Source organism: Bactrocera tryoni, unplaced genomic scaffold, assembly GCF_016617805.1.
Source record: "Bactrocera tryoni isolate S06 unplaced genomic scaffold, CSIRO_BtryS06_freeze2 scaffold_25, whole genome shotgun sequence".
Taxonomy (NCBI): Eukaryota; Metazoa; Arthropoda; class Insecta; order Diptera; family Tephritidae; genus Bactrocera; species Bactrocera tryoni.
In genome coordinates this window covers 21,650,282-21,676,662 of record NW_024395977.1, presented here as the reverse complement: position 1 = coordinate 21,676,662, position 26,381 = coordinate 21,650,282, and the positions used below count along the sequence as shown (strand labels likewise).

The 26,381-nt window shown below is 38.5% G+C and overlaps 2 protein-coding genes across 2 annotated transcripts in view; both read left to right on the top strand.

Moving 5' to 3' along the window:
• The window catches only part of LOC120780798 (protein unc-13 homolog 4B), a 45,869-nt gene that overhangs the window by 13,887 nt on the left and 5,601 nt on the right, over positions 1-26,381 (top strand). The window lies entirely within an intron of this gene.
• Positions 7,203-7,718, top strand: LOC120780339. Its single transcript, XM_040112636.1, has one exon. It carries the CDS (start codon positions 7,203-7,205, stop codon positions 7,716-7,718), a length of 516 nt encoding a protein of 171 aa, XP_039968570.1.

The window sequence follows — 26,381 nt, the reverse complement described above, 5'->3', positions numbered from 1 at the left end:
TCAATAATCAATAAAAGCGTGAATGTAATTGTATTACAATAAAATTTTGCATTTTATTAATAGCTTTTTTTTCGTTTCATGTTCTTTTTTCAACATGTTTTCAAATTCGATTGTTCTTTTCTCAAAGTGTTGCATTCCGACCAAGCAAAAGCGCAACATTTTTTACCTTCTCAAAACGTAAAAGCGTTAGTTGTCCCGTGAATTTTTATTAACGGTTTCTAAAAGTTCCAAAGAACTTTAATTAAGTTTTTGCTTGAAGCAAAATTAGTCGGTATAGTTTTTTTTAAATCATTATTGGAAATTTCAAATGAGTTGGCCGATTCATCCTCATCATTATCAGATAATGAAATGATAATGTTAGTTGTTGAAAGAGATTCTCTACCCAGTGTGAAAAGATTCGTAGAAGACATTGCGAATTTAAAAAATAAATGTATTGTGTGTACTTATTATGACCGAAAACAATACAGCAGCTGATTTACAATAGGGTGCCGTTTTTTTTTTGTTTTATCATATAAAAAATAGAACACTTTTGCAACGTGTAATGAAACGTATGTACAATGTGACCATATAATAGGCAACATTTTCATATGTATATAAAAGAAAACGCTATAAGTTATATGAGTATTATGTGGTGATTACTTGGGCACTTACTTCTTCTTCTTTGCTAGCGTAGGCTAACGCGGTTACAGCCGAATTAACAACTGGGCACAGGTCGTTTTTTCTTTTCGCTATTTATCGCCCATTGAGATAGCAAGTGTGGACAGGTCCTTCTTCACCTGATCTCTCCAACGAAAGGGAGGTCTTCCTCTACTTCCATCAGCGAGTATTTAATCGAAAGCCTTCAAAGCTGGAGTGTTCTCTTCCATACGGACAACATTACCTAGCCAGCGCAGCCGCCGTCTCTTGAATCGCTGAAATATGTTAATGCCGCCGTAAATCTCGCACAGCTTATCGTTCCATCGACTGCAGCACTCGCCGTTGCCAAAGCGCAAAGGACAAAAATCTTCCGCATAACCATTCTCTCGAACACTCCAAAGGCTGTGTCATCAGACGATGTCATTGTCGACGGACGTGTAGGGCTTGGTCTTTTTTCGTCGAGAGAGACTTTATATTTCAATTACTTACCCAGTCTATAGTAGCACCTGTTGGCAAGACTGATTCTGCGTTGGATTTCAAGGCTCATATTGTTGTTGGTGTTGATACTGGCTCCAAGATAGACGAAATTATCTACGACTTCAAATTTATGACTGTCAACAGTGATATGCGAGCCAAGTCGCGAATGGAATGACTGTTTGTTTGATAACAGGAGATATTTCGTCTTGTCTTCATTCACAACCAGACCCATCAGCTTCGCTTCCTTATCTAGTCTGTGGAAAGCAGAACGAAGCGGTTGTTGAGGATAATGAAATCAATATCATCTGTGTACGCCAGCGGGATACCAAGTTCATACATAGCGGCATAGAGGTAAAATCGACGAAAAGATGGTGTGTGTCGATGTGGTCGATTCCGACCATATCTTGCAAAGAAGCTTATGCATGGTCCTTATCAGTTCTTCGCCGCCGTATTTGAAAAGTTCTGGCGGTAATTCATGTTGTTGTACGGGTACTTAATCCCCGTTAGGGATAAGTTGTCATCGACGTCATAAAACAGTAGGCCCATTAAACTTGCTGTTTCGGCAGGGTCGGACCAAAGGGAGAAGGATGTCAGATGTGCAGGGTTAGCAGAGCATGCAAAGAAGTGGCTAATGTCATGCGAATACTCTTTGCACGCTGGACATATGTATGTCTGGTATATCAGTGCCTATCCTGAATAAGTGGGAGTTTAACCTGCTACAGTATCCAGAACGAAGTTGCGCAAGGGTCTCTCTCAATTCTTGCGGCAACTCGAGCTCTTCGTCTGCAGTCCAATCTTAACGCCATCGACTGCAATATTAAGGTCAAGTCAGTACTACTCGTACTTCGTTCAGTTTGTGAATATGGTCACTGTGGATTTAATGAGGAGAGTGTTAGGTTCTGTGTAGCGAGGAAGCGAGAAAAGTCGGAAAAATAATCTTTACGTTTGAACACATGCCATCGATTCCATTGCCCGACGTCATTATCATGCAATCATCTGCGTACAAGGTGATAGAAATTCCCTCTAATGGTTACTTATCGACTTCGCCGGGGCCCGAAATATGGTTATCTGTAGTACTAGATCCAGGAGGATGGAGTCATGTGTAGAAGTTCACGCAAGTGAGGAAAGTTCTCTGATCGCCATTCACTTGGGAGTGGCCAGAAACGATTCTTTTACACATGGCTCAAGCAGCTCACTACTTCCGGTCTTTGACCAAGTATCCTCTGGGTAGCCTAAGAACATCCGTTCGAAGGCGAGCTAAAGTGAGAAGGCGAAACATTCCCTACAAGGGTTGTGCGCTGGGTTTGGGACCCGCCACGTAAAAAACACCCCCAGTGAAGAGCTACAACCAGCCTCGGATGAGAGACCCCCCTTTTGATTGACGATGGAGCAGACGTTCCATTAACCGACCATGAAGAAGTTCGAATAGCAATTGCCCGCCTGAAGAACAACAAAGCGGCAGGAGCCGACGGATTGCCGGCCGAGCTATTCAAACACGACGGCGAAGAACTGATAAGGTGCATGCATCAGCTTCTTTGTAAAATATGGTCGGACGAAAGCATGCCCAACGATTGGAATTTAAGTGTGCTATGCCCAATCCATAAAAAAGGAGACCCCACAATCTGCGCCAACTACCGTGGGATTAGCCTCCTCAACATCGCATATAAGGTTCTACCGAGCGTACTGTGTGAAAGATTAAAGCCCACCGTCAACAAACTGGTTGGACCTTATCAGTGTGGCTTTAGACCTGGCAAATCAACAACCGACCAGATATTCATCATGCGCCAAATCTCGGAAAAGACCCGTGAAAGGAGAATCGACACACACCACCTCTTCGTCGATTTCAAAGCTGCTTTCGACAGCACGAAAAGGAGCTGCCTTTATGCCGCGATGTCTGAATTTGGTATCCCCGCAAAACTAATACGTCTGTGTAAACTGACGTTGAGTAACACCAAAAGCTCCGTCAGGATCGGGAAGGACCTCTCCGAGCCGTTCGATACCAAACGAGGTTTCAGACAAGGCGATTCCCTATCGTGCGACTTTTTCAACCTGCTTTTGGAGAAAATAGTTCGAGCTGCAGAACTAAATAGAGAAGGTACCATCTTCTATAAGAGTGTACAGCTGCTGGCGTACGCCGATGATATTGACGGCGTAGACGAAATATCTCCTGTCATCAAACAAACAGTCGTCGCATTCGCGACTTGGCTCTCACGTCACTGTTGACAGTCATAACTTTGAAGTCGTAGATAATTTCGTCTATCTTGGAACCAGCGTAGACACCACTAACAATGTCAGCCTTGAAATCAAACGCAGGATAACTCTTGCCAACAGGTGCTACTTCGGACTGAGTAGGCAATTGAGAAGCAAAGTCCTCTCTCGACAAACGAAAACCAAACTCTATAAGTCACTCATAATTCCCGTCCTGCTGTATGGTGCAGAGTCTTGGACGATGTCAACAACGGATGAGTCGACGTTGCGAGTTTTCGAGAGAAAAGTTCTGCGAAAGATTTATGGTCCTTTGCGTGTTAGCCACGGCGAATACCGCATTCGATGGAACGATGAGCTGTACGAGATATACGACGACATCGACATAGTTCAGCGAATTAAAAGACAGCGGCTACGCTGGCTAGGTCATGTTGTCCGGATGGACGAAAACACTCCAGCTCTGAAAATATTCGACGCAGTACCCGCCGGGGGAGCAGAGGAAGAGGAAGACCTCCACTCCGTTGGAAGGACCAAGTGGAGAAGGACCTGGCTTCGCTTGGAATATCCAATTGGCGCCACGTAGCGAAAAGAAGAAACGACTGGTGCGCTGTTGTTAACTCGGCTATAATCGCTTAAGCGGTTTCTACGCCAATTAAGAAGAAGAAGAAGATTCCAGCTTAAAAAATTCATTAAGCTACGTGGCTATCTCCGGATCGAAAAATCACCAACCAGATCGGTCATGTTGTGATAGACGGAAGACACGTCTCCAGTATTTTAGAAGTGCGTACGCTCCGAGGTCCTAACATCGACTCGGACCACTATCTTGTTGTAGCCAAGATACGCACCCGCCTCTGTGTAGCAAAAAACGCAATTCAACACAAGTTCGACGACGAGAATTATAAATTTATGAATAAAGACGAAAACGTTATTTCCGGTGTAAGAATAAGCCCTTGGATTACTTTTAAATTTGAAAATAATGGATCCTAATTTTCTTCGAATTTTTATTAAGCACACATAAACATAGAATATATTATATTATTTTTATTAATTTTATATTCAATTTTGTAAGAAATTAATAATTTTGAAATTTGTTGGTTGATAATGAGAGAGGTATTTATAGTTTTTAATTATAAATATTTTCAAATTCAATTTAAATCAGGCAATTTTCCAGTGAATGTAGTTGCTACAATAATATTTCATGTAATCCTTTTGATTACCAAACGTGTACTATTGCATAATAGAGGTGGATTGAAATTATGCTGAATAGTAATGGATGAATTTAGCAATTTTTAACCGATGACTACGTAACAACAGTAGCGAATGATTGAAATATATCTTATTGTCGGACGACAACTCTTAATTGTTAATTAATTTCGTCAATTTCTACATTTTTGGTCGCAAATGTAGCCCGATTACTGAGCCAGTTATGATCCAAACAATTGATTTTTATTTGTATTATGTCTCAGAGAGAATTAATTTGTAATTGTTCAGGATAATCAATGTACACGCAACTCTTTTTTTACACGGTTTCTTTTTACACGGGTTTGAAGTTACACGGTTGTCAAAAAAAATTTTTTTGTAAAAAAATTTTTAATCTAGTACGGTTTCAAAAGCACTTGTAATTATGTTTGTTTTTACTACACTTAGCACCATTGCTGAAATGAACATACTTACATAGTAGTAACTGGGAAATCCCCTTATTCGATAACTCTTACCTACACATTTTGTTCGCATGATATTTACATTGCTGAAATGGATATCTCCAGTGACGATACCGACTTTAGTCCAGTTCGTCACAAACAATTGCGCTTGTTATCAAGTAGCGACGAATAATTATTTAGCTATGTAAATATTTTTTCTCTATTTCTATTCTAATTTCAGATTTATTTGGTTTTTTGCTTAATCTACCAATTTTTCACCTGTATGAATTATGTATTTCAAGTTTTAATGCTCTATAAAATGCCATATGAATATACAATTTGTATGCATATCTGAAATTTTATAGTTTTCAAAATTTTTTACGCGGTTTTTCGAAGTAAATATAGTTTTTTATTTTATCTTACACGGTTTTCAGATGACATGGAACGTATCCCCCATTTTACTATAGGAAACGCCTCTTTTTTTACACGTTTTTTTTTTTACACGGTTTTCTGAGGAACGTATCTACCGTGTAAAAAATGAGTTGGGTGTATACGAAAATCACCGTATTTTTGCAGTAGCTATGTGTTGTTATTATTATTATTTCTTCTAAGTAAAAAATGTTCAAATGATTTTTATAAATATGAATTATGAACATATTCCTACGATTCGAAATATAATTTTTGTATTTATGAATTGTATTGACTTTTAACATAAAGAGAAAAGTATCCTATGTCCGCTCTCTGGTTCTAAAGTTACAGCCAAGTCGGGCTGTAAGTAACACAATTTTCTTTTATACATACATAGTATGTATACATACTAGCGGGTCGGTACGTACATATGTAAGTACTTCGCTACGTATAAAGTGAAATAATAAAAAAATTATTTTAACATCAAATTGATTTATTCAAACAAAAAAATATTTTATTTATTGCTAGCTATTTTGTAATTGTTTGAATTGAAATCGCATATTAGTTGGATAGGTATCAAGAAATTTCTCCTTTTGATTAAACAGCTAAGATCGTAGCTTCCATCAAATTTAGTAACAACTTTTTCACTGTCGACAGCAACAGTTGCAACATGAGTTAATAATTTTTGTATCACCAAAAGATGACAGTTGAAATGTCGAATTGTATTGTTGAACATGACGCAAAAAAAGCTTCGACGTTTGAGTGGCCCCAAAAATTAATGAATACAATGGTTTGGGTGGAGTTTTTAACGCTGGCAATCTCACTTTGCCATTAGCACAACACATCCCGGGCGTTTCACCTTGAAAGTTAGCCGAATCACAATGTGAACAAATTGCGTCTATCATTCCAATGTATCCGTACATACTATAATCAATTTGACTATCGTAATTAACCCTTTGCACTCGAGAGGTGACTCTAACTCACCATGGGGTGTGTGTGCTGCCGCAACTCGAGAAGTAACTATCGCTAACCACTTGGTTTGCTGCGGTAACTCGATAAGCGGGACTTGTTTCCTTCTCTTAAAAGGTGGCGTAAACTGTTTTTTTTTTTGGTTTGGAGATTTGTTTAATAAATTCATGTATTTTATTTAAACCACTAAAGAACAGAGAAGCGAATATCCGCTTAATCACTTACGATACTTGAAAACATTAGTCAAGCAATTGACTGGAGATTTCCACCAGACGCGCGACTGAGCCTCGACTTTAACCGTCGAATCCGATAACATACGCCTAGATGGAAAGCTGCATAGCATTCTAACAGGAGTTAGAAAATATGGCAAAGTCTTGCTCCCGAATAAATAAGCCCGGCAGAAGACACCAAACAACTCGATTCCCACGACAGCCGGTTCTACGCACCGGTATTGACTCGGATTTCATCCGACCAAGGGCTGTTTTTTCGGCGATCTAACCTCGTTTGGATCGGTGAGTACTAATTTGAGTTTGACGTCATTGGAGCAATGCCTTGCAGCAGAGTTGCTCCGTATCCCCATGTTGCCTACGCAATACTGCGACACTAGCCTCTACGGCTGTGTAATCTGCACATAGTTCGCGCGCCGCGCCGCCACTCACCCTGAGTGGCCAACAGAGGACCTCCACGGTCCCCAGGAGCTCAAACAGGCAACATAGCTCCCACTCTGACTTGTATTTAATATATGCATACATCCCCCATGTTACATGTTGCCCGAATATAGGTGCGCTACTTCGTGGTAAAAACCGTTTGGTGCTGGGCGACTTAAACGCGCACCACGATCTTTGGTATTCCTGCCTGTCGTAGGGGATGGAGCTGGCGGAACAGATTGACGATTCGACATTCTGCACAATGAATGACGAAGCCCCCACCAGCGTTATGGGCATCTGTAATAGCTCGCCTGATATTATCATTGCTAGTGGTGGTCCGATAAATAGCATAACCTGGCGACCTATGCTAACTCTAGCATCGGACCATCTGTCCATAATTATCTCGATCGAGAAACCTCTCGACTTCGTTTCTGTGGACAAGCATACCTTCATTAACTTTAACAAAGCTAACTGGGTCGGCTTCACAGAATTTACTGAGAACACCTTCAACGCTCTACCCATTCCTACGGACGTATGCGTTGGCGAACGTCAATTCCGCAAGGTGATTGCAGCAGCTACCGCTCGCTTCATCCCGGATGGAAGAATAGCTGAAATCCGCCCCGATTTCCCAGCCGAAGTAGTCGTTTTAGCTAACGAGCGCGACACCTTACGCCATGCCGATCCCGGAGATCCCGGAATAAGGGATCTCAATTTGGCGTATGATAAACCATTATAAGCGAACGAAATAGATAGAGCACCTGAAGTCCTGCAACTTCTCTACCGGTGTGAGTAAGGTTTGGGCTACTGTCAAAGCTTTGTCTAATCCGAAGAGACACGACGACCGAGTTGAAATTCAATTCAATTGTCATGCCTCTTCGGACCCGAAGAAGTGCGCGAGCTATTTTAGCCGGCAGTTTACACTGCGCCCTTCGATAGACAAAGATGTGTTAACCGACGGCTGCGCAAAATGTCAAACGACTGCGCGCCATTTACTTTCACCGATGAGGAGGTTCAGAATGTCATGAATAAAGCAAGATCCTCTAAATGCATTGGCTCTGATGGAATTAACATGCTAATGCTAAAGCATCTAGGCTCGACGGGAGTAAGTTTTCTAACCAAGGTCCTCAACCTGTCACTGACCACTCTTCAAATACCCGATGTGTGGAAAATCGGAAGAGTGGTTCCACTACTGAAACCTGGGAAACCCGCCAACAAAGGGGAATCTTATCGTCCGATAACTCTCCTCTCCCCAGTAGTGAAGACATTTGAGGCCTTGCTACTCTCGACCTTCACTCACCACCTGAGCCTAGCCAGCCACCAGCATGGATTCCGAAAAGAGCACAGCACCACAACAGCACTTAGCGTCATAAGCGCTCAGATAGTTCGTGGCCTCAACCAGAAACCACCCTGTGAGAGAATGATCCTCGTAGCGTTGGACATATCAAAAGCTTTTGACACAGTCAACCATACAACGCTACTGCAGGACATTGAGAAAACTACGCTACTGTTTAACTTCTACATCTCGAAACTCCCGCAACCACCAGAGGGGGTTTCCGTAACCTCATACGCAGATGATTGCACGATATTGACGTCGGGCAATGGAATCGATGGCATGTGTTCGAAAGTAAACAACTACCTCTCCGACCTTTCTCATTTCCTTACTGCATGGGACCTCACACTTTCCCCCCACCAAATCCACAGCGACCATATTTACGTACTGGACGAAGGAGTATAGACTTGAACTTAATATTGTAGTCGATGGCGTCAAAATTCCGACTGTCAATAACCCTAAGATTTTAGGTGTAACCTTCGATAGTCTACGCTCCTTCTCTCCCCATACGACCGCGATTATCGCCGAGGTACAGAGTTGCAACAAAATCCTCAAGTCGCTAGCCGGCAGCACATGGGGAAAAGACAAAGAAACGTTGTTGGCAACTTACAAGGCAATCGGCCGGCCGGTCCTTAACTCCGCAGCACCAATATGGTCGGCTGGATGCAGTGGTACGCAGATGAGGAAACTTCAGACCTGCCAAAATGCTGCACTCGGGACCACGACGGGATGCCTTTTGATGTCTCCCATAGAACACCTTCATAGTGAAACGCTTATGCTCCCAGTAAAGGAATATAATGAACTCCTCTCCAAGCAGTTCCTGCTGGGATGTTTTCGTAGAAATCACCCTTGAAGCCATCTGCTTGGAGCGGAACAGCCTCCTAGGAGCATCAAAAGGTCTTTCCTAGACTACGTCGACGACGTCGTACAGTACGCCGACCGGACATCGGACGCAACTGACTTTCGACAGGTACTGACCGCCATTACAGTGGAGCCATCAACACCTTTACCGACTCCCTTCCCTCATTTCAACCAAAATAGCACGACGTATTCGTGATCGCCGTGCAAGATTCAGTACAGGTACAGGGTCAATAGATCTTTTTCGTGCATTACTTTCACGCTGCGATGTATTAGCTAGCTTTTTTTTTTTTACAGTCTGTGATCATCTTAGTAATGCTACAGTATTTGCAATACGCGTTCGCCGATCTATATTTGCTCGTCTGGCTCGTGGCATTTTTCCTTCATATAAAAAAGAATAAATCAAATTAAAAACAAATTGCATCAATTACAAAAGAAGAAAATATTTGTATGCACATAAAATGTTTTTCCAGATAAAGAAACACACATGTATTTCACTTCAACTGTTCAAAACTTAACGCTTTTTAATAATTTAAGTGAAATAAAGTCTGTTTACAGACAGATATGAAACACCGACGATACGCTAAAAAACTGAGAAAAGTACACGCACACATATATGTACTATATTAGGGTGTGTCATTGAGGTAACCTTTTTTTCAACTGAAAAACAGGCTAAAAACTTTCGAAAATGTGAAAAAAAAAGTCACTCAAAAGATGAGCTCTTAATATTAATATTAAGAGGTGCCTATTTCAAATTTTCTGTTTTCCATATAAATTACATGAAAAAAAAATCATTTTTTTGTGGTGGTTATTCTGCGGAGGTTATTATATGTGCACGCGATGGCTGCCAGTTGGGATGGTAAACTCGATTCGGATTCTACTCGAGAATCGAGTTTTCTCGTCAAATAATCGATTTTTCGGAATCGATTTCAGTAGTCGAAGTCGATTAAGAATCCGAATCGAGTTTATCTTGACATTCTAAAAATCGATTATTTTACGAGAAAACTCGATTCTCGAGTAGAATCCGAATCGAGTTTACCATCCCAACTGGCAGCCATCGCGTGTACATATTATAACCTCCGCAGAATAACCACCACAAAAAAAATGATTTTTTTCCATGTAATTTATATGGAAAACAGAAAATTTGAAATAGGCACCTCTTAATATAAATATTAAGAGCTCATCTTTTGAGTGACTTTTTTCACATTTTCGAAAGTTTTTAGCCTGTTTTTCAGTTGAAAAAAAAGGTTGCCTCAGAACGACACACCCTAATGTATATAGTATACATTTGACCAATTTAAGACTCACCCTTTGTATAACTGCACTCAACAATAATTAACGCTGACAATTTGCTTTAATTGAAGCACGTCCGAAATGAAATGACGGCATGGAAGATACAACAACATAACAATTTGACAGCACAATCCCCATCTAAAAAAATTTTTCAAAAAATTATATATCTACATGAAGAACCGTTCGACCGATTTTGTGCAAAGTTCACATAAACCATTTCCTAAGTAGTCAGAAGAAAGCCTCATGATTTGGTTTGACTAGGTGGACCCGTCCTTAAGTAAGAAAATTACAACGAAAGTGGTATTACTTCACTACATTGTATAAAGCAAAGTCAGTTTCTTTGTTTCTATGTCCCTATTTATGCGTCATTTTTTAAAACTACGCAACGGATTTTGATGCGTTTTTTTAAATGAATATTTTCGAAGATATCACAAATTTAAAAATTGCGGGACGAATAATACAATTGCTAAATTTGGAATAGTAGAAATGAACTACAACCAAATACGCAGTACAATCGATGAATATTATACCACGTGCATCCCAAACGTCTGATGTCATAACTTGCCAGCCGATCTCATTAACTAATAGTTACAATCTAACTAATAGAAATCATATAGATGGTAGTAGTAGTATTATCTATGTGTCAGCCACAGTAAAGCGTGAACGTGCCCTCTAGTTTTATATACAAGTATTTACTAGTGGATCCGGCCACGCGTTGTTGTGGTATACATTTTATAGTATTATTCATGTCATAAACTATTCAATACAGTGAAAACTTTATTTACGAATAACCGTTTTGGTCGGTAGCGAAACCGTTTTTGTCAGTATAGGAATCCAAAGGATTGTAGTTGAGATTTAATTTTGAATATGTTCATACAAATAAATTATATTGGAAAAAATAAAGAATTTAAGGCTGCCTTCACAATATCTGGTTACCAGTCTTTCTGTCTAGTTAATAGAGCTGTCCGCTTAACAGAGCTTTCATTATTTTTTATATATGAGTGTTTTTCACCATCCTATCTTCTAAGTTGACTCGAACTGGATACAGTGTGCTAAATTTCACTAAAATCGGTTCAGTAGTTTAGGAGTCCATCGCGGCCAAACAACGTGACACGTGATTTTTATATGCATATGTATAAAGATATATTATATACATATGTATATATCTATATTGAATACATGTGTTACATCCCGATTTTGTGCAAACTTGACATAAACCATTTACTAAATAGTCCGAACAAAGCCTTAAGATTTGGTTTGGATAGGTGAACCCGTTCTAAAGTTATAAAATTACAACGAAAAGTTGCATTACTTCTTATACAGATAGGTATAGATTAAAGATTAATGTCGTCACGGTAAGTTTGAAAAAAGTCCACTATTTTTGAAGGGACTGAATTCAACACTGCATTTTTTGATGAGTTTGTATATACGTACATTCATAAAGTGTTGCAGTTAATATACTTATGCAAACATTTTTAAAATAAATTGTAAAATATTATAAACAAAATATGTTATAACTAGAAGATTCAGTTGACATTTTTCACTTTGAACATCAAACCTACAAAATACTTCGAGTGCGGCCTTTTTTTGTTTCGCTCGGTGTAAGATATAGTGACAAGATAGTGACAAATAAGTATATACGGTATAAATACAACCGAAAGATTGAAAAGCTTACAAGTAGATGGGATTTACCTTCGCTTCCTGGTACATTTGCTTTGATAGAGGTTCCCTGATAATAAAACTCAACATGAATGAGCAAATTATACAGAAGCGCTGGAAAGCAGAGGAGCTGAAGCTGCTAGATGGGTTCTTTACAAAGGTGGATGGAGACCCGGCCACGCCTATGCCAACCGTTGACGACCCATCTGCAATGAGTAAAGGAAGTGGTGGTAAAGCTTCAAGGACTGTGGGAGAGGGACCGTTCTCGAGATTCCGGAGTTACATCCTGACCATTTCGAAAGCGATGGTGACTATACCTCGGACCGTAAACGTAAACACGCTAGAGGAGCGTGAGGTCAAGAAGGATCTCAATCGGAGATGCAACCCAACCCCTAGAAGAAGCTTGATCTTAGCAATGAAGTTCTTCAGATAAACTCTCATAAAATCGAGGTTACTTCTGCCTAACTCCTCTTCGCCGTGACATTCCGAGTGCCACAAACAAGATAATATATGTTATATTGGCAAGGAAAAGTTGGTAGAAAGCGAAAAGATCCCTGGTGATGGGCGCTCACACCAATGCGCACCACATGATATGGGGTGGCATCTTTACCAACCACAGGGGTGAGTCATTTCTAAACTTTATATTGATAAGCAGTCTTACTGTATATGTACATATATATTACTTACTAGCACAAGAATCAAGGTTGAATATTATGAGATGCTTCGAGCACATTTGTTTACTGACCATGAGTATGAAGGATTTCAGCTCTGAATAAATGTGAAACTTTCCGAACTCCTATAAACTAACTGGGATCTGTACAGAAAAATAATAACAGGGAATTTAACTAGGCTCAGGACATGTGGTTCAAGCTCTGAACCTGAGGAGGGGACGGTGGCACTAGAACAGGGAGCTCGGCTCACTTAGGCGCAGGAACTCTTCAAACTGGCCAAGAAGCCGGTAAGGAGCCCTGCTGAAAGGAATAAAAACAAGTACTAAAGGAATATAAAACATAAATTCGCAAAGACAAAAGGTAAATTAGAAAACCTAACCGAAGTAGCTAAGCTTAGGAAACTCATATCCAAGCACCCGACGATTCCTAGGTTAATACGCAAAAAATTTGGGAAGTTTTTTGAAGTCACCCTAAAAGGCCCAGGGGCACGCGAATCACCGAACTTTAATATATATACCTACGGATCAGAAATTACTAATGGAGTGGGCGCCGTGGTATATTCCGCGGAGCAATCTTCAAAGCTCCCGGAATACTGCAGTATCTTTCAGGCAGAAGTCTTTGCGGTCAAAAATACTGCTGAGTTAGCTTACAACGCAGGAAATTACATAAAGAATATCAACATATGTATACGTTGATTGCCAAGCAGCAATTAAAGTAATAATATTATATCGAATTGCATCAGAGAATGACCTTAAAAGCAGGGAGGCTGTAATTATAGTGGTTGTTGCAAAGCGGCTCTATATATACAGGGTTCCAGGTCACGAGGGCCATCCGCTTGACTACCGAACTAGTTCAGGAACAACGCAAATCGTTGAAATATGTACCGTTCCAATTTTCGAAAAGGCTGACAAATGGATAAATGTGATGAGATGGAATCACTAAATGGTATACATAATCGCCAAGATCACGTGCAAGAGTGCGGAAGGAAAACTCTTAAGCTTTCTACTTATGTCCGATCTTATCTAAAACTAGGCTTAGATATCTAGGAGCTTCGCAGTTCAAGGGACTGGATGAAGTATCAGAATTACATATCAAATTTCTTTTAAACTTCTTAAAAAACGTTGACGTCCTGCACGAAGTAAACTTTAACTCCTATTAATACAGCTCCTTCTGGCATTACACACGTCCAGTAGGTCAATGGATGGCTTAACAGTCTGCCTTAACCTATATGGGAGCTATGGCAAGTTTTCATCCGATTTTATACGTTTTATGCACAAAGATGTACCGTTACTAGAAAAATACAGTCTCTAAAGTTTATTAAGATAACTCAAATATTGGCCAATATAAAGGGTATGTAGTTACCTGGAAGATCTAAACTCTGTATAATAGGTATTTGGGGACATTCAGACATACTATTGTCTGAAAATCATCCTCCACGAATTTCAAATATGTATGTATATCTCACATACACATTGACCGATGTTTTCGGACTTAAAAAAGAAAACCTTAACAGCACTATTTTGCAAAATTTTATTCTGATATATTCTTTCGTAGAAATTGAAAAGTGAAAGAAGCCGATTCCACCTATTTTTCCATTTTCACTAAAAATATCAGAAGGGTTTCCCTTATCAAATTTGGTGCCGCAAGATTAACGCAAGATTTTAATTTGCCGCCATTCTCTTCACAGTGACGAAGTTAAAACACTATTTAAAGTATCGTCATCCTATCACTTATGCATTCATAATTCTGTATATATACAGATAGTGTCATTAAAAATCGTACAGCAAGTAAAATTTCAAGTTTTCTCAAGTATCTCTATTTTTTTGCGCAAAATTAAATACTGTATCTTTGTTATTGTAGTTAATATAGACCAAAATGCAATGGGAATTATTTTTTAAGCTTTTCCTGTTTTTATGTTAAACGAGCACTATTGCTCAAAGTTTGTCAAAGAGGGTATCACTGAAAATCATTGAAGTAATTTTTATATAAAATTTTGGTAAAATTAAGCAAACGACGATTGATATGCGCGAGTTGGCAGTTAACCATTACAAAAACGGTAAATTGTATGAAGAAATCGCCAAAATAATAAATCGGAGTCGAAGTACTATTAAGTATATTATTGCAAGACATAAAAATGAAAACGGGTGGCAAATACGACAAAAAATCAAAAAAGAAGAACCTGACTGCGACTGACGGACTATGGATCATAAGGAAAGTTAAGGAGAATCCAACCATTCCCGCTTCTAAAATTACTACAGATTTTAAATTTTACTTAAAAAAGGAAATAAGTGATTCAACTATTCGTAGAGTACTTAGAAAAAATTATTTCCACCGCAGAGTGACACGCAACAAGCCTTTAATTAACAACCGTAATCGAAAGATTCGTCTTGAATTTGCAAAGACCTATCTTAAGGGGGAGCCTGATTTAGAGGCTTCAAAAACTCGACTTTTTGTGGATTTTTTTGGGAGGGAAAGAAATAAGTGATTAAAGCAAAATTTCTAGGGTTTATAGTTATATATTTAAACATCATTCACAAATTGGAGACGAAATCTTTGACATTCTGCCTTTGGGAAGCCATTACCCGATGTATCTCGCATGTGCATTTGTCGGACGGCGGGCAGGATGCAGGTCGCAATTTCTATCGGAAACAAAAACTTCAAAGAGATTCATATTTTTTATTAATTTATCTTCTAGTTAAACTAAAAAATTCCAAAAAAAAGTTAAAATTTTAGAAATTTTTTTAAAATTAAAAACAGTGGTTTTTGACCAAAAATAATTTTACTTTATGTTGTTTAAAAGTATGTTCAAACTTGACTTTTCTTAGTTTTTTAGTTTAACTAGAAGATAATTTAATGCCAAAGATAATAAACTTTGATCCAATTCCATACGACGTTTAGTTTTTTTTCTATCAGAAAAATCGTAAAAATTAAAAACCGAGAAATCGCGCGTCAAAGTTTTCGCTTTCTGCCCAATCGCTCATATATCTGTTAGACGCTCGGTCACTTTTTTCCTTCTAGCTTCGAAAATATTTAAAGTTCCCATCTAAAACTTTGGGGACATATTCTTAGATTATTTTTAAAGAGATTTAAGCAAAAAAAAAATCGATTTTTTGAAGCTTCTAAATCAGGCTCCCCCTTTAAGCGGCCTGCTGACTTCTGAAATGTGGTCTTATTCACGGATGAGTCTAAATTTAAAATGTTTATATCCGATAGTAAGGAAAATGTGTGGAGAAAACCCAATACTCCTTGCGACCTGCGAATTTCAGTCATGGTATGGGGATGCATGTCTGCCTGTGGTGTGCAAAATTTCGCGTTCATCGATGGTTGTATAGAATAGTAGATGAATCTAAATATACTTTAGGAAAATCTTAAGCAGAGTGCGAAAAAATGGGTATTGCAAATACATCAAGCTATCTCTGTGGGCACTCTACAATTGTTCAAAAATGCTGAAAACTCCAGCCCCGTCCCCAGATTTCAACGACATTGAACATTGGAATCATGGTATGGAATCATTTGGACCAAAAAATTTGATCTCTGCCAATTTCGAACATTTCTGCCTTAAAAACGCGCTCCATAGTGCATGGAGTAAAATATCCACAGATTCAATGCCCAAACGTCTAAAATCTGATGGTACTAACTAAGGTTTTCCAACTAAATATTAAATACTAGTTTTCAGCATTGAAATTAATTTTTTGTATTGTGTTTGTACATTTAAAATCAAAAAAGCTGCACTGTACGATTTTTACTGATTGATTATTACTTAGCCAGGAGTATTAAAATTAACTGTTTTTTGTTATTCTTCTTCTCTTCTTTACTGGCGTAGACAACAGCGCGCCAGTCGTTTCTTCTTTTCGCTACGTGGCGCCAATTGGATATTCCAAACGAAGCCAGGTCCTTCTCCACTTGGTTCTTCCAAAGTAATGGAGGTCTTCCTCTTCCTCTGCTTCCCCCGCCGGGTACTGCGTCGAATACTGTCGGAGCTGGATTGTTTTCGTCCATTCGGACAACGTAACCTAGCCAGCGTAACCGCTGTCTTTTAATTCGCTGAACTATGTCAATGTCGTCGTGTATCTCATAGGGTTCATCGAATGTGATATTCACCGTTGCCAATGCGCAAAGGACCATAAATCTTTCGCAGAACCTTTCTCTCGAAAACTCGCAACGTTGACTCATGTTGTTGACATCGTCCAAGCCACTTCAAAGTTATGACTGTCAACAGTGACGTGAGAGCCAAGTCGCGAGTGCGACGACTGTTTGTTTGATGACAGGAGATATTTCGTTTTCCCTCGTTCACTGCCAGACCCATTGGCTTTGCTTCCTTGTCCAGTCTGGAGAAAGCGGAACTAACGGCACGGGTGTTGAGGCCGATGATATCAATATCATCGGCATACGCCAGCAGCTGTACACTCTTATAAAAGATTGTACCTGCTCGATTAAGTTCTGCAGCTCGAATTATTTTCTCCAAAAGTAGGCTGAAAAAGTCATACGACAAAGAGTTGCCTTGTCTGAAACCTCGTTTGTTATCGAACGGCTCGGAGAGGTCCTTCGCCATCCTGGCGGAGCTTTTGGTCTTGCTCAACGTCAGTTTACACAGACGTATTAGTTTTGCGGGGATACCAAATTCAGACATCGCGGCGTAAAGGCAGCTCCTTTTCGTGCTGTCGAAAGAAGCTTAGAAATCGACGAAGAGGTGGTGTGTGTCGATTCTCTTTTCACGGGTCTTTTCCAAGATTTGGCGCATGGTGAATAACTGGTCGATTGTTGATTTGCCAGGTCTAAAACCACACTGATAAGGTCCAATCAGTTTGTTGACAGCGGGCTTTAACTTTCACACAATACGCTCGATAGAACCGTATACGCGATGTTGAGGAGGCTTATCCCACGGTAGTTGGCGCAGATTGTGGGGCTCCCTTTTTATGGATTGGGCAGAGCACACTTAAATTGCAATCGTTGGCCATGCTTTCGTCCGACATACTTTACAAAGAAGCCGATGCATGCTCCTTATCAGTTCTTTGCCGCTGTGTTTAAATAGCTTGTCCGACAATCCATCGGACCCGCTACTTTGTTGTTCTTCAGAAGGGTAATTGCTATTCGAACTTCTTCATGGTCGGGCAATGGAACGTCTGCTCCATCGTCATCCATTGCGGAATCGGGTTCGCCTTCTCCTGGCGTTGTACGTTCACTGCCTTTCAGTAGGCTGGAGAAGTGTTCCCTCCATAATTTTAGTATGCTCTGGGCATCGGTAACTGGATCACCTTTGGGGGTTCTACAGGAGTATGCTCCGTTCTTGAAACCTTCTGTAAGCAGCCGCATTTTTTCGTACAATTTTCAAGCATTTTCAAGCTCTCTATTAAATATTTTTTAGTTTTGTGATTAAATGAATTTAAGTTTTTGCATCAAACGCCTAATAGTATATTTAATTGGATTTATCTGAAATAGTTAGGAACTAGACAAAAAAGTGTGCCTATACGATTCTCAATGACACTGTATGACGTGTTAAAAATATCCGTTAGGTGAATAAAACTATTATACTTTGGAGCAAAATGTTACGTTTAATGTTTGATGTACTACATATTCGATTTTTTAAAAATATTATTTTTTTGTTTTGTTAAGATATAACTTTTTTATACTCTTGCAACATGTTGTTACAGAGTACAATAGTTTTGTTCACCTAATAGTAGTTTGTGTCACCTACAATTTAATTTAATTGTAACGGGAAGGTCCTCCTACATACAGTTTTCTATTTTTTCTTATTATCAGATAGAAAAATTTATATCTCGCTTCCAACTACTTGAAAAAATATCTTGTTCCTTAGATTTTGTAGTAAATTGAATGCTCTACAAAAAAGGTCTGTTATGATTTTTTCGTAAACCCAAACGCTTAAAAGATATTAACAGTTAAAGTTTGATTATTTTTGGGAAAATTTTTTATTTCTTTTGAATTTTATAACTCAATAAAAAAAATTATTAGGAATGAATCAGTACCCATATACCAGCACTGTTAAAAACTACTAAAAGCGTAAGAAATCTATAACTGAATACGCCAGAGACATTAAATTTTATCCTCGAGAGGGCTTTATAAGAGACGGAAATATCGGATTCATTCACATACACCAATACTTGAGCTTTCTCAATAAAAATTAGAGAACATTTTACTCATAACAGTGTAATTTTCTGCCAAATATTGATAAAATTGGGCAAAAACTTTGTCATAAACCCCAAATACCTAATATCAGGATTTTTGAACAATCGCCTGACTTTACACGACATGATTAGCAATTGTAAATGAGGTATCTTAATGAAAGCCTGCACACATATTATTAGTATGTATATGTGACCTGGTCTACGAAAAGGGAGCTAACGTGCGAAAACTAGTTTTCTGGGAAAAGCTGTTAAAAATAATCGTCAGTTTCTCGTTATCTCATTGATTGTTCTCTTTTTTTTTGACTCCTAAGACCCCTTTCCGTAGACCAGGTCACATATGATATAATCGTATTCAATATCCCAGCAAGCTTTATGTCGAATATATCGGTCAGTGAGTATTATTTATGTATCAAATCGCTTCAAAATATATTTTACCTTAGCAATGTCAAAATTAATTCAATCACCCAGCTCCTTTTTTTGCCCACAATATACTCCATAAAATGATTTTCGTCTTTCCACCTGTGTTCAAACTTTTCAGGTTGGTCAAAATATGTGAATTCAACCTCTTCGACCGAGTTAATATCACATAATAAATTTTATCTGACGACGAACTAAAATATAGCAATAAAATTAAGTCTAAGTTAAGGGCCTTAAATATAAGTCACTAATATTTTACATTTGATTGTAATTTATTCACGATTTCTTCGAGTAATGAATGTGGAATTCTTTCTCAACATTTTTATATTCTTGCAACCAGTTGTTACAGAGTATTATATTTTTGTTCACCTAACGGTTGTACGTATCACCTAAAACTAATCGCGATAGATATAGGGTTATATACAAAAAAGATATAGGGTATATATGTAGATATAGGGTTACATATAGAAAAGTTTAAATCTGGTTGACTGTCATCCGTACAAGCTGTAACTTGAATAAAAATTGAGATATCTTGGTGAAGGTTGCAGGTTTCTTAGTACAAAAAAAGTTCGAGTTCCTAGATGGGCGTAATTGGACCACTGAAACGCCCAAAAATTGCCATTAACCGAAAACATATAAAGAGTCATAACTAAGCACCAAATTAATTAATTGTGGAAAACAAATTTTGAAAAAGTGGACGTGAGATATGTATATGTATATCTCCGTAACCACTAAAGCTACAACCACGAAATTCGCTAAGCACGAATTTTAAAAGAACTTCTACCTACAAGGTGTGTTCCAAAGTAAACCGGACTTTTTGAATCTATCGCCTCCTAGTGGCGACATCTATATGTCGACTGGTGCGTTAGAATCTTCTATCTATATATATAGTACTACTATATATATATTATGTACATATATATAGAATTGATTGGATTTCGATCCTCTGGTTGACGTTTTGCACCATAAAATATTTCCCTGGCTTTGATTCTTGTAAGTTGCAAAAATATAGTATGTTCGGTTTCACCCGAGGGGCTAACTTCCTTGTTTAACCCATTTTTGCCCGATGGGTAATTAAATACCCTCGCAGCAGTGTTCAGGTGAAAAATCATATCTCAAATGTTTTTGGAGATATTTATATTGTCTTCTAAATCAAAGGGGAAATGTAAAACAATTTACACTTCTTATAAGAGAGTTTTTGGAGATATTTATGTTATTTTCTAAATCAAAGGGGAAATGTAAAACAATATATGTACACTTCTTATAAGACAGGACAAAATTTCGATTAATAGGTGCCCGTTTTCAGGGTCAAAGTTGGGACATTTTCAAAATTCAGAAAATGTATTTTCAAAGCTTTCCAGCAAAGTAGAAAATAAAAAATACCAGTAAATTAAATCAGTTTTTGTAAAGGATTACAAAAAAAAAAAAAATAATCTTAACCCCTTAAGATCCTGGAGCTGAATATACTCACTTGGGTATTGAAATACCCATTGGGCAGATGTGTGCACAATAGCTGAAAAAATTAGTGAAGTAGAAATTTCAATTTTGTTTAAACACATAGTTTTGTTTTAATCGCTTCAATGCTAATTCCTATTAAAACTAGCCAAAGCTGTTTATAAGTTAATTGATTATTTTTAATTTTCCCTCCATGTTGTGGTAACCCATTATGACAGTCAAAACAGCATTGTTTTGAATGAAGTATTATATCACATTTTCCGCAACCAAACTGAGTTTGTTCTTCACATTGCACAGTGTATCGTTTAATACAAGCTAGGGGGACAAAAATATTTTAGTTTGAAATTTAATTATTTTGGTGGTGTTGATTAATTATCTTAAGTTTCATTGAAAAAATTAAGATATTTTTTTTAGATTTACGTATAGAAAACAAAAAAATGTGTAAAAAATATATTTAATTATTTTTTTAAATATCAGAACATACAATAGCATTTATTTGAACGTAGAGAAAATTATAATAATAATAATAGGTGTTTTCATAGAAAATCCCTTACTAATCATCGCTTTTTTCATTGGTTGAAATGCATAGAAATCTGTTTGTAAGTCCAGTACATTTCAACTAATGAGAAACGCGCTGACTAATAAGGGGTTTTTCTACGAACAGACCTAATATTAACAATAACACACAACAACAAAATGTTTAATATCCAATCCGGTAATCTCCCCACTCAGTAAAAAAAATAATTAAAAATTTTTGGAGAAAGATGTGGTACTCGATCAAAGGTCATTGTATAGCTTAAGGTTGCCGTTATACAATATTCAAACATTAGCTTGAATACGATAAAAAAGTTGCATACGTTAAAAACTTGAAAATAAAAAGAACGCAAACATTTTTGTATGAGTTTCCAAAACCCCGTACAACGTATTTGCTAAACGCAAACCAAGTATTAAATTGCATAAAATATACATACATACCATCTAAATTAAAGTCCATTTCATCAACAGTCGTGTTTTCCTCAGTAAACTTTGTTAAATTAATATTTATGTTGTATTTATTATTTAAATTGAAAACATAAAAAGGATAACACCGTATCACTTCTATTAAACTTGTTGTAGTTAATCGTATTAGAATATTTTGCGCAATTCTTACTTAAAATTTTGACATATCAAGGGTTGTTATAATCAGAGTACTGCCAATTATTTGATTGTTTACATTGACTTTTGTCCGCCTACTATGATCCAGGCGAATCACTGTGCATTGGTGGCAGCGAGCACATCTGCCCAGTTTTGTTATTAAATGAAGCCGTATGTACGTTTACTGATAGTGTTATTATGAACTTCACCAGATCGCCGTGGAATGGCTTGAGTTATTAAAGCTTCTGCAATTTCCACAAGGAAGTCAAATTGGCTCATAACCTGGAGTTCTCATATTGTGTACATACAACTTTTAGTTTCCATGCATTTACCATTACTGCATCGAATGTAATCGAATGTATATATAAGCAACGGGCAATACTATTTTTCTTTTCACATACCTTAATGCGGTAGTTGTTCATAGCACTGTCGAATAAGTCTACGCCTTCCATCTGTTCACTATATTCGTGTATTAAGGGGGGAGCCTGATATAGAAGCTTCAAAAAATCGATTTTTTTTTTGCTTAAATCTCTTTAAAAATAATCTAAAAATATGTCCCCAAAGTTTTAGATGAGAATTTGAAATATTTTCGAAGCTAGAAGGAAAAAAGTGACCGAGCGTCTAACAGATATATGAGCGATTGGGCAGAAAGCGAAAACTTTGACGCGCGATTTCTCGGTTTTTAATTTAGAAAAAAAACTAAACGTCGTATGGAATTGGAGCAAAGTTTATTATCTTGGCATTAAATTATCTTCTAGTTAAACTAAAAAAAAACCAAGAAAAGTCAAGTTTGAACATACTTTTAAACAACATAAAGTAATAATTTTTTGGTCAAAAACCACTTTTTTTTTAATTTTAAAAAATTTCTAAAATTTTACACTTTTATTTTGCAATTTGTTTAGTTTAACTAGAAGATAAATTATTAAAAAATATGAATCTCTTTGAATTTTTTGTTTCCGATAGAAATTGCGACCTGCATCCTGCCCGCCGTCCGACAAATGCACATGCGAAATTCTAACTGCTTCCCAAAGGCGGAATATCAAAGATTTCGGATCCAAAAAAGTTTTTGAATGATGTTTAAATAATAACAGTAAACCCCAGAAGTTTTGCTTTAATCACTTATTTCTTTTCTTCCCAAAAAAAATAGATTTTTTTAAGTCTCTAAACCGGGCTCCTCCCTTAATAAGTCGTCATTTTCCGATCGTATCTTTTAACATGACACATTGACGTATGTTCCAAAAAGTTACTCATCAGTGTTATTACTTGCAGAATATAAAAAAGGAGTCATATAATGGAATTGTTTCAAAATCTGGTTATTACTGAATTGTCATTTCAGCGCACTGCTAATATATTATTAGTCGATTACCAAATCAGATGTTCCCCGTTGTTTCTTCATTTCTTTCATACCTAATAAAGGTTCTGCGGTTCTTTGCATATTAAAAACTTTCGTTGTATATACATTTGATGCGTATTTTTTTAAATTTATTTTATTACACAACATCAACACTCGCACTATTTAACAATTGCAATTTCACTTGCATCTACTTCGTAACATTGTTGATTTGGATCTACATTTGACGAACAGCCGTTCAACAGGTTGTCACATATTTTAATTTCAGGTGCACTTAGAACCCTTATTGGCCCATTGGGTATTTTATAACCCATCGCATATCTCAGGTATGCTGAAAGTTACAAACCTTTCGCATAGCAACTTCTATGACCTATATAAACTTTCCCCATAAAAATCGTACGGCGGGATCTAGAGGCAGGCAGTAATGGGTAATTATTTAGTTTTACCAGCACATGTTGCAAAAGTGTAAAATGTTCAGTTACATCCAAACTGAGCCCTTTTACTTGTTTAATATAATGTTTTGTCAACGCCTGGAGGTATTTAGCCGACTTTTATCCTTGCAAGTTGCAAGAATATACAATATTCAAATACACCCAAACTTATCCCTTCCGTATTTGTTAAATTATTTAGTTTTTTATATGGAATTTACTACATTTATCCACCGCTAGAAGTTGACGTTTTGTTTTTTACTAGATATTTTGTTTTTTTGTTTGTTTTATCTTTTGATTGAGATATTAATACCTTGTTTGCAAAGGTATACTACTATGAGCAACAAATTCTAAGATTTTTTAATTTAAATTTCGTGTGAAACCCCATTCGTGGAAATATTTCTTTTCTAGGTTTGTATAAAAAATAATAAATAATGTTTCTTCTTCTTCTTAATTGGCGTAGACGCCGCTTACGCGATTATAGCCGAGTTAACAACAGCGCGCCAGTCGTTTCTTCTTTTCGCTACGTGGCGCCAATTGGATATTCCAAGCGAAGCTAGGTCCTTCTCCACTTGGTCCTTCCAACGGAGTGGAGGTCTTCCTCTTCCTCTGCTTCCCCCGGCGGGTACTACGTCGAATACTTTCAGAGCTGGAGTGTTTTCGTCCATCCGGACAACATGACCTAGCCAGCGTAGCCGCTGTCTTTTAATTCGCTGAACTATGTCAATGTCGTCGTTTATCTCGTACAGCTCCTCGTTCCATCGAATGCGATATTCGCCATGGCCAATGCGCAAAGGACCAAAAATCTTTCGCAGAATTTTTCTCTCGAAAACTCGGAACGTCGACTCATCGGTTGCTATCATCGCCCAAGCCTCTGCGCCATATAGCAGGACGGGAATTATGAGTGACTTATAGAGTTTAGCTTTTGTTCGTCGAGAGAGGACTTTACTTTTCAATTGCCTACTCAGTCCGAAGTAGCACCTGTTGGCAAGAGCAATCCTGCGTTTGATTTCCAGGCTGACATTGTTGGTGGTGTTAATACTGGTTCCTAAATAGACGAAATTATCTACAACTTCAAAGTTATGACTGTCAACAGTGACGTGAGAGCCAAGTCGCGAGTGCGACGACTGTTTGTTTAATGACAGGAGATATTTCGTTTTCGCCCTCGTTCACTGCCAGACCCATTTTCTGTGCTACCTTGTCCAGCCTGGAGAAAGCAGAACTAACGGCGCGGGTGTTGAGGCCGATGATATCAATATCATCGGCGTACGCCAGCAGCTGTATACTCTTATAGAAGATGGTACCTTCTCTATTTAGTTCTGCAGCTCGAACTATTTTCTCCAGAAGCAGGTTGAAGAAGTCGCACGATAGGGAGTCGCCTTGTCTGAAACTTCGTTTGGTATCGAACGGCTCGGAGAGGTCCTTCCCTATCCTGACGGAGCTTTTGGTGTTACTCAACGTCAGTTTACACAGACGTATTAGTTTTGCGGGGATACCAAATTCAGACATCGCGGCATAAAGGCAGCTCCTTTTCGTGCTGTCGAAAGCAGCTTTGAAATCGACGAAGAGATGGTGTGTGTCGATTCTGCTTTCACGGGTCTTTTCCAAGATTTGGCGCATGGTGAATATCTGGTCGGTTGTTGATTTTCCAGGTCTGAAGCCACACTGATAAGGTCCAATCAGTTTGGGCTTTGATCTTTCACACAATACGCTCGATAGAACTTTACATGCGATGTTGAGGGGTCTTATCCCGCGTTAGTTGGCGCAGATTGTGGGGCTCCCTTTTTGTGGATTGGGCAGAGCACACTTAAATTCCAATCGTTGGGCATGCTTTCGTCCGACCATATTTTACAAAGAAGCTGATGCATGCTCCTTATCAGTTCTTCGCCGCCGTGTTTGAATAGCTCGGCCGGCAATCCATCTGCCCCCGCCGCTTGTTGTTCTTCAGGCGGGTACTTGCTATTCGAACTTCTTCATGGTCGGGCAATGGAACGTCTGCTCCATCGTCATCGATTGGGGAATCGGGTTCGCCTTCTCCTGGCGTTGTGCGTTTACTGCCATTCAGCAGGCTGGAGAAGTTTTCCCTCCATAGTTTAAGTATGCTCTGGGCATCGGTCACTAGATCACCTTTGGGGGTTCTACAAGAGTATGCTCCGGTCTTGAAACCTTCTGTAAGCCGCCGCATTTTTTCATAGCATTACCCCTGTCGGCCAGCATTTCAGCCTCTTTCTTTTTCTGTCTGCAAATGCGTCTCGCTTCCCTTTTCAACCCTCGGTATCTATCTCATCCCGCACGTGTTGTGGTCGATCGTAACGTTGCGAGGTAGGCAGTCTGTTTTATCTCCGCTGCGACACGGCATTCCTCGTCGTACCAGCTGTTCTTTTGCACTTTCCGAAAACCAATGGTTGCAACTGTACGTATGGAGTTGGAAATGCCGTCCCATAGTTCCCTTATACCGAGTTGTTGACGAGTAGTAAATCGTTCGTCTGTCTGTTGTGATTGCAGCTTCCCGACGTCGAACCTTCCTTGTGTTTGTTGACGTGCGTTTTTTGCTGCACAGAGGCGGGTGCGAATCTTGGCTGCAACAAGATAGTGGTCCGAGTCGATGTTAGGACCTCGGAGCGCACGCACATCTAAAACACTGGAGACGTGTCTTCCGT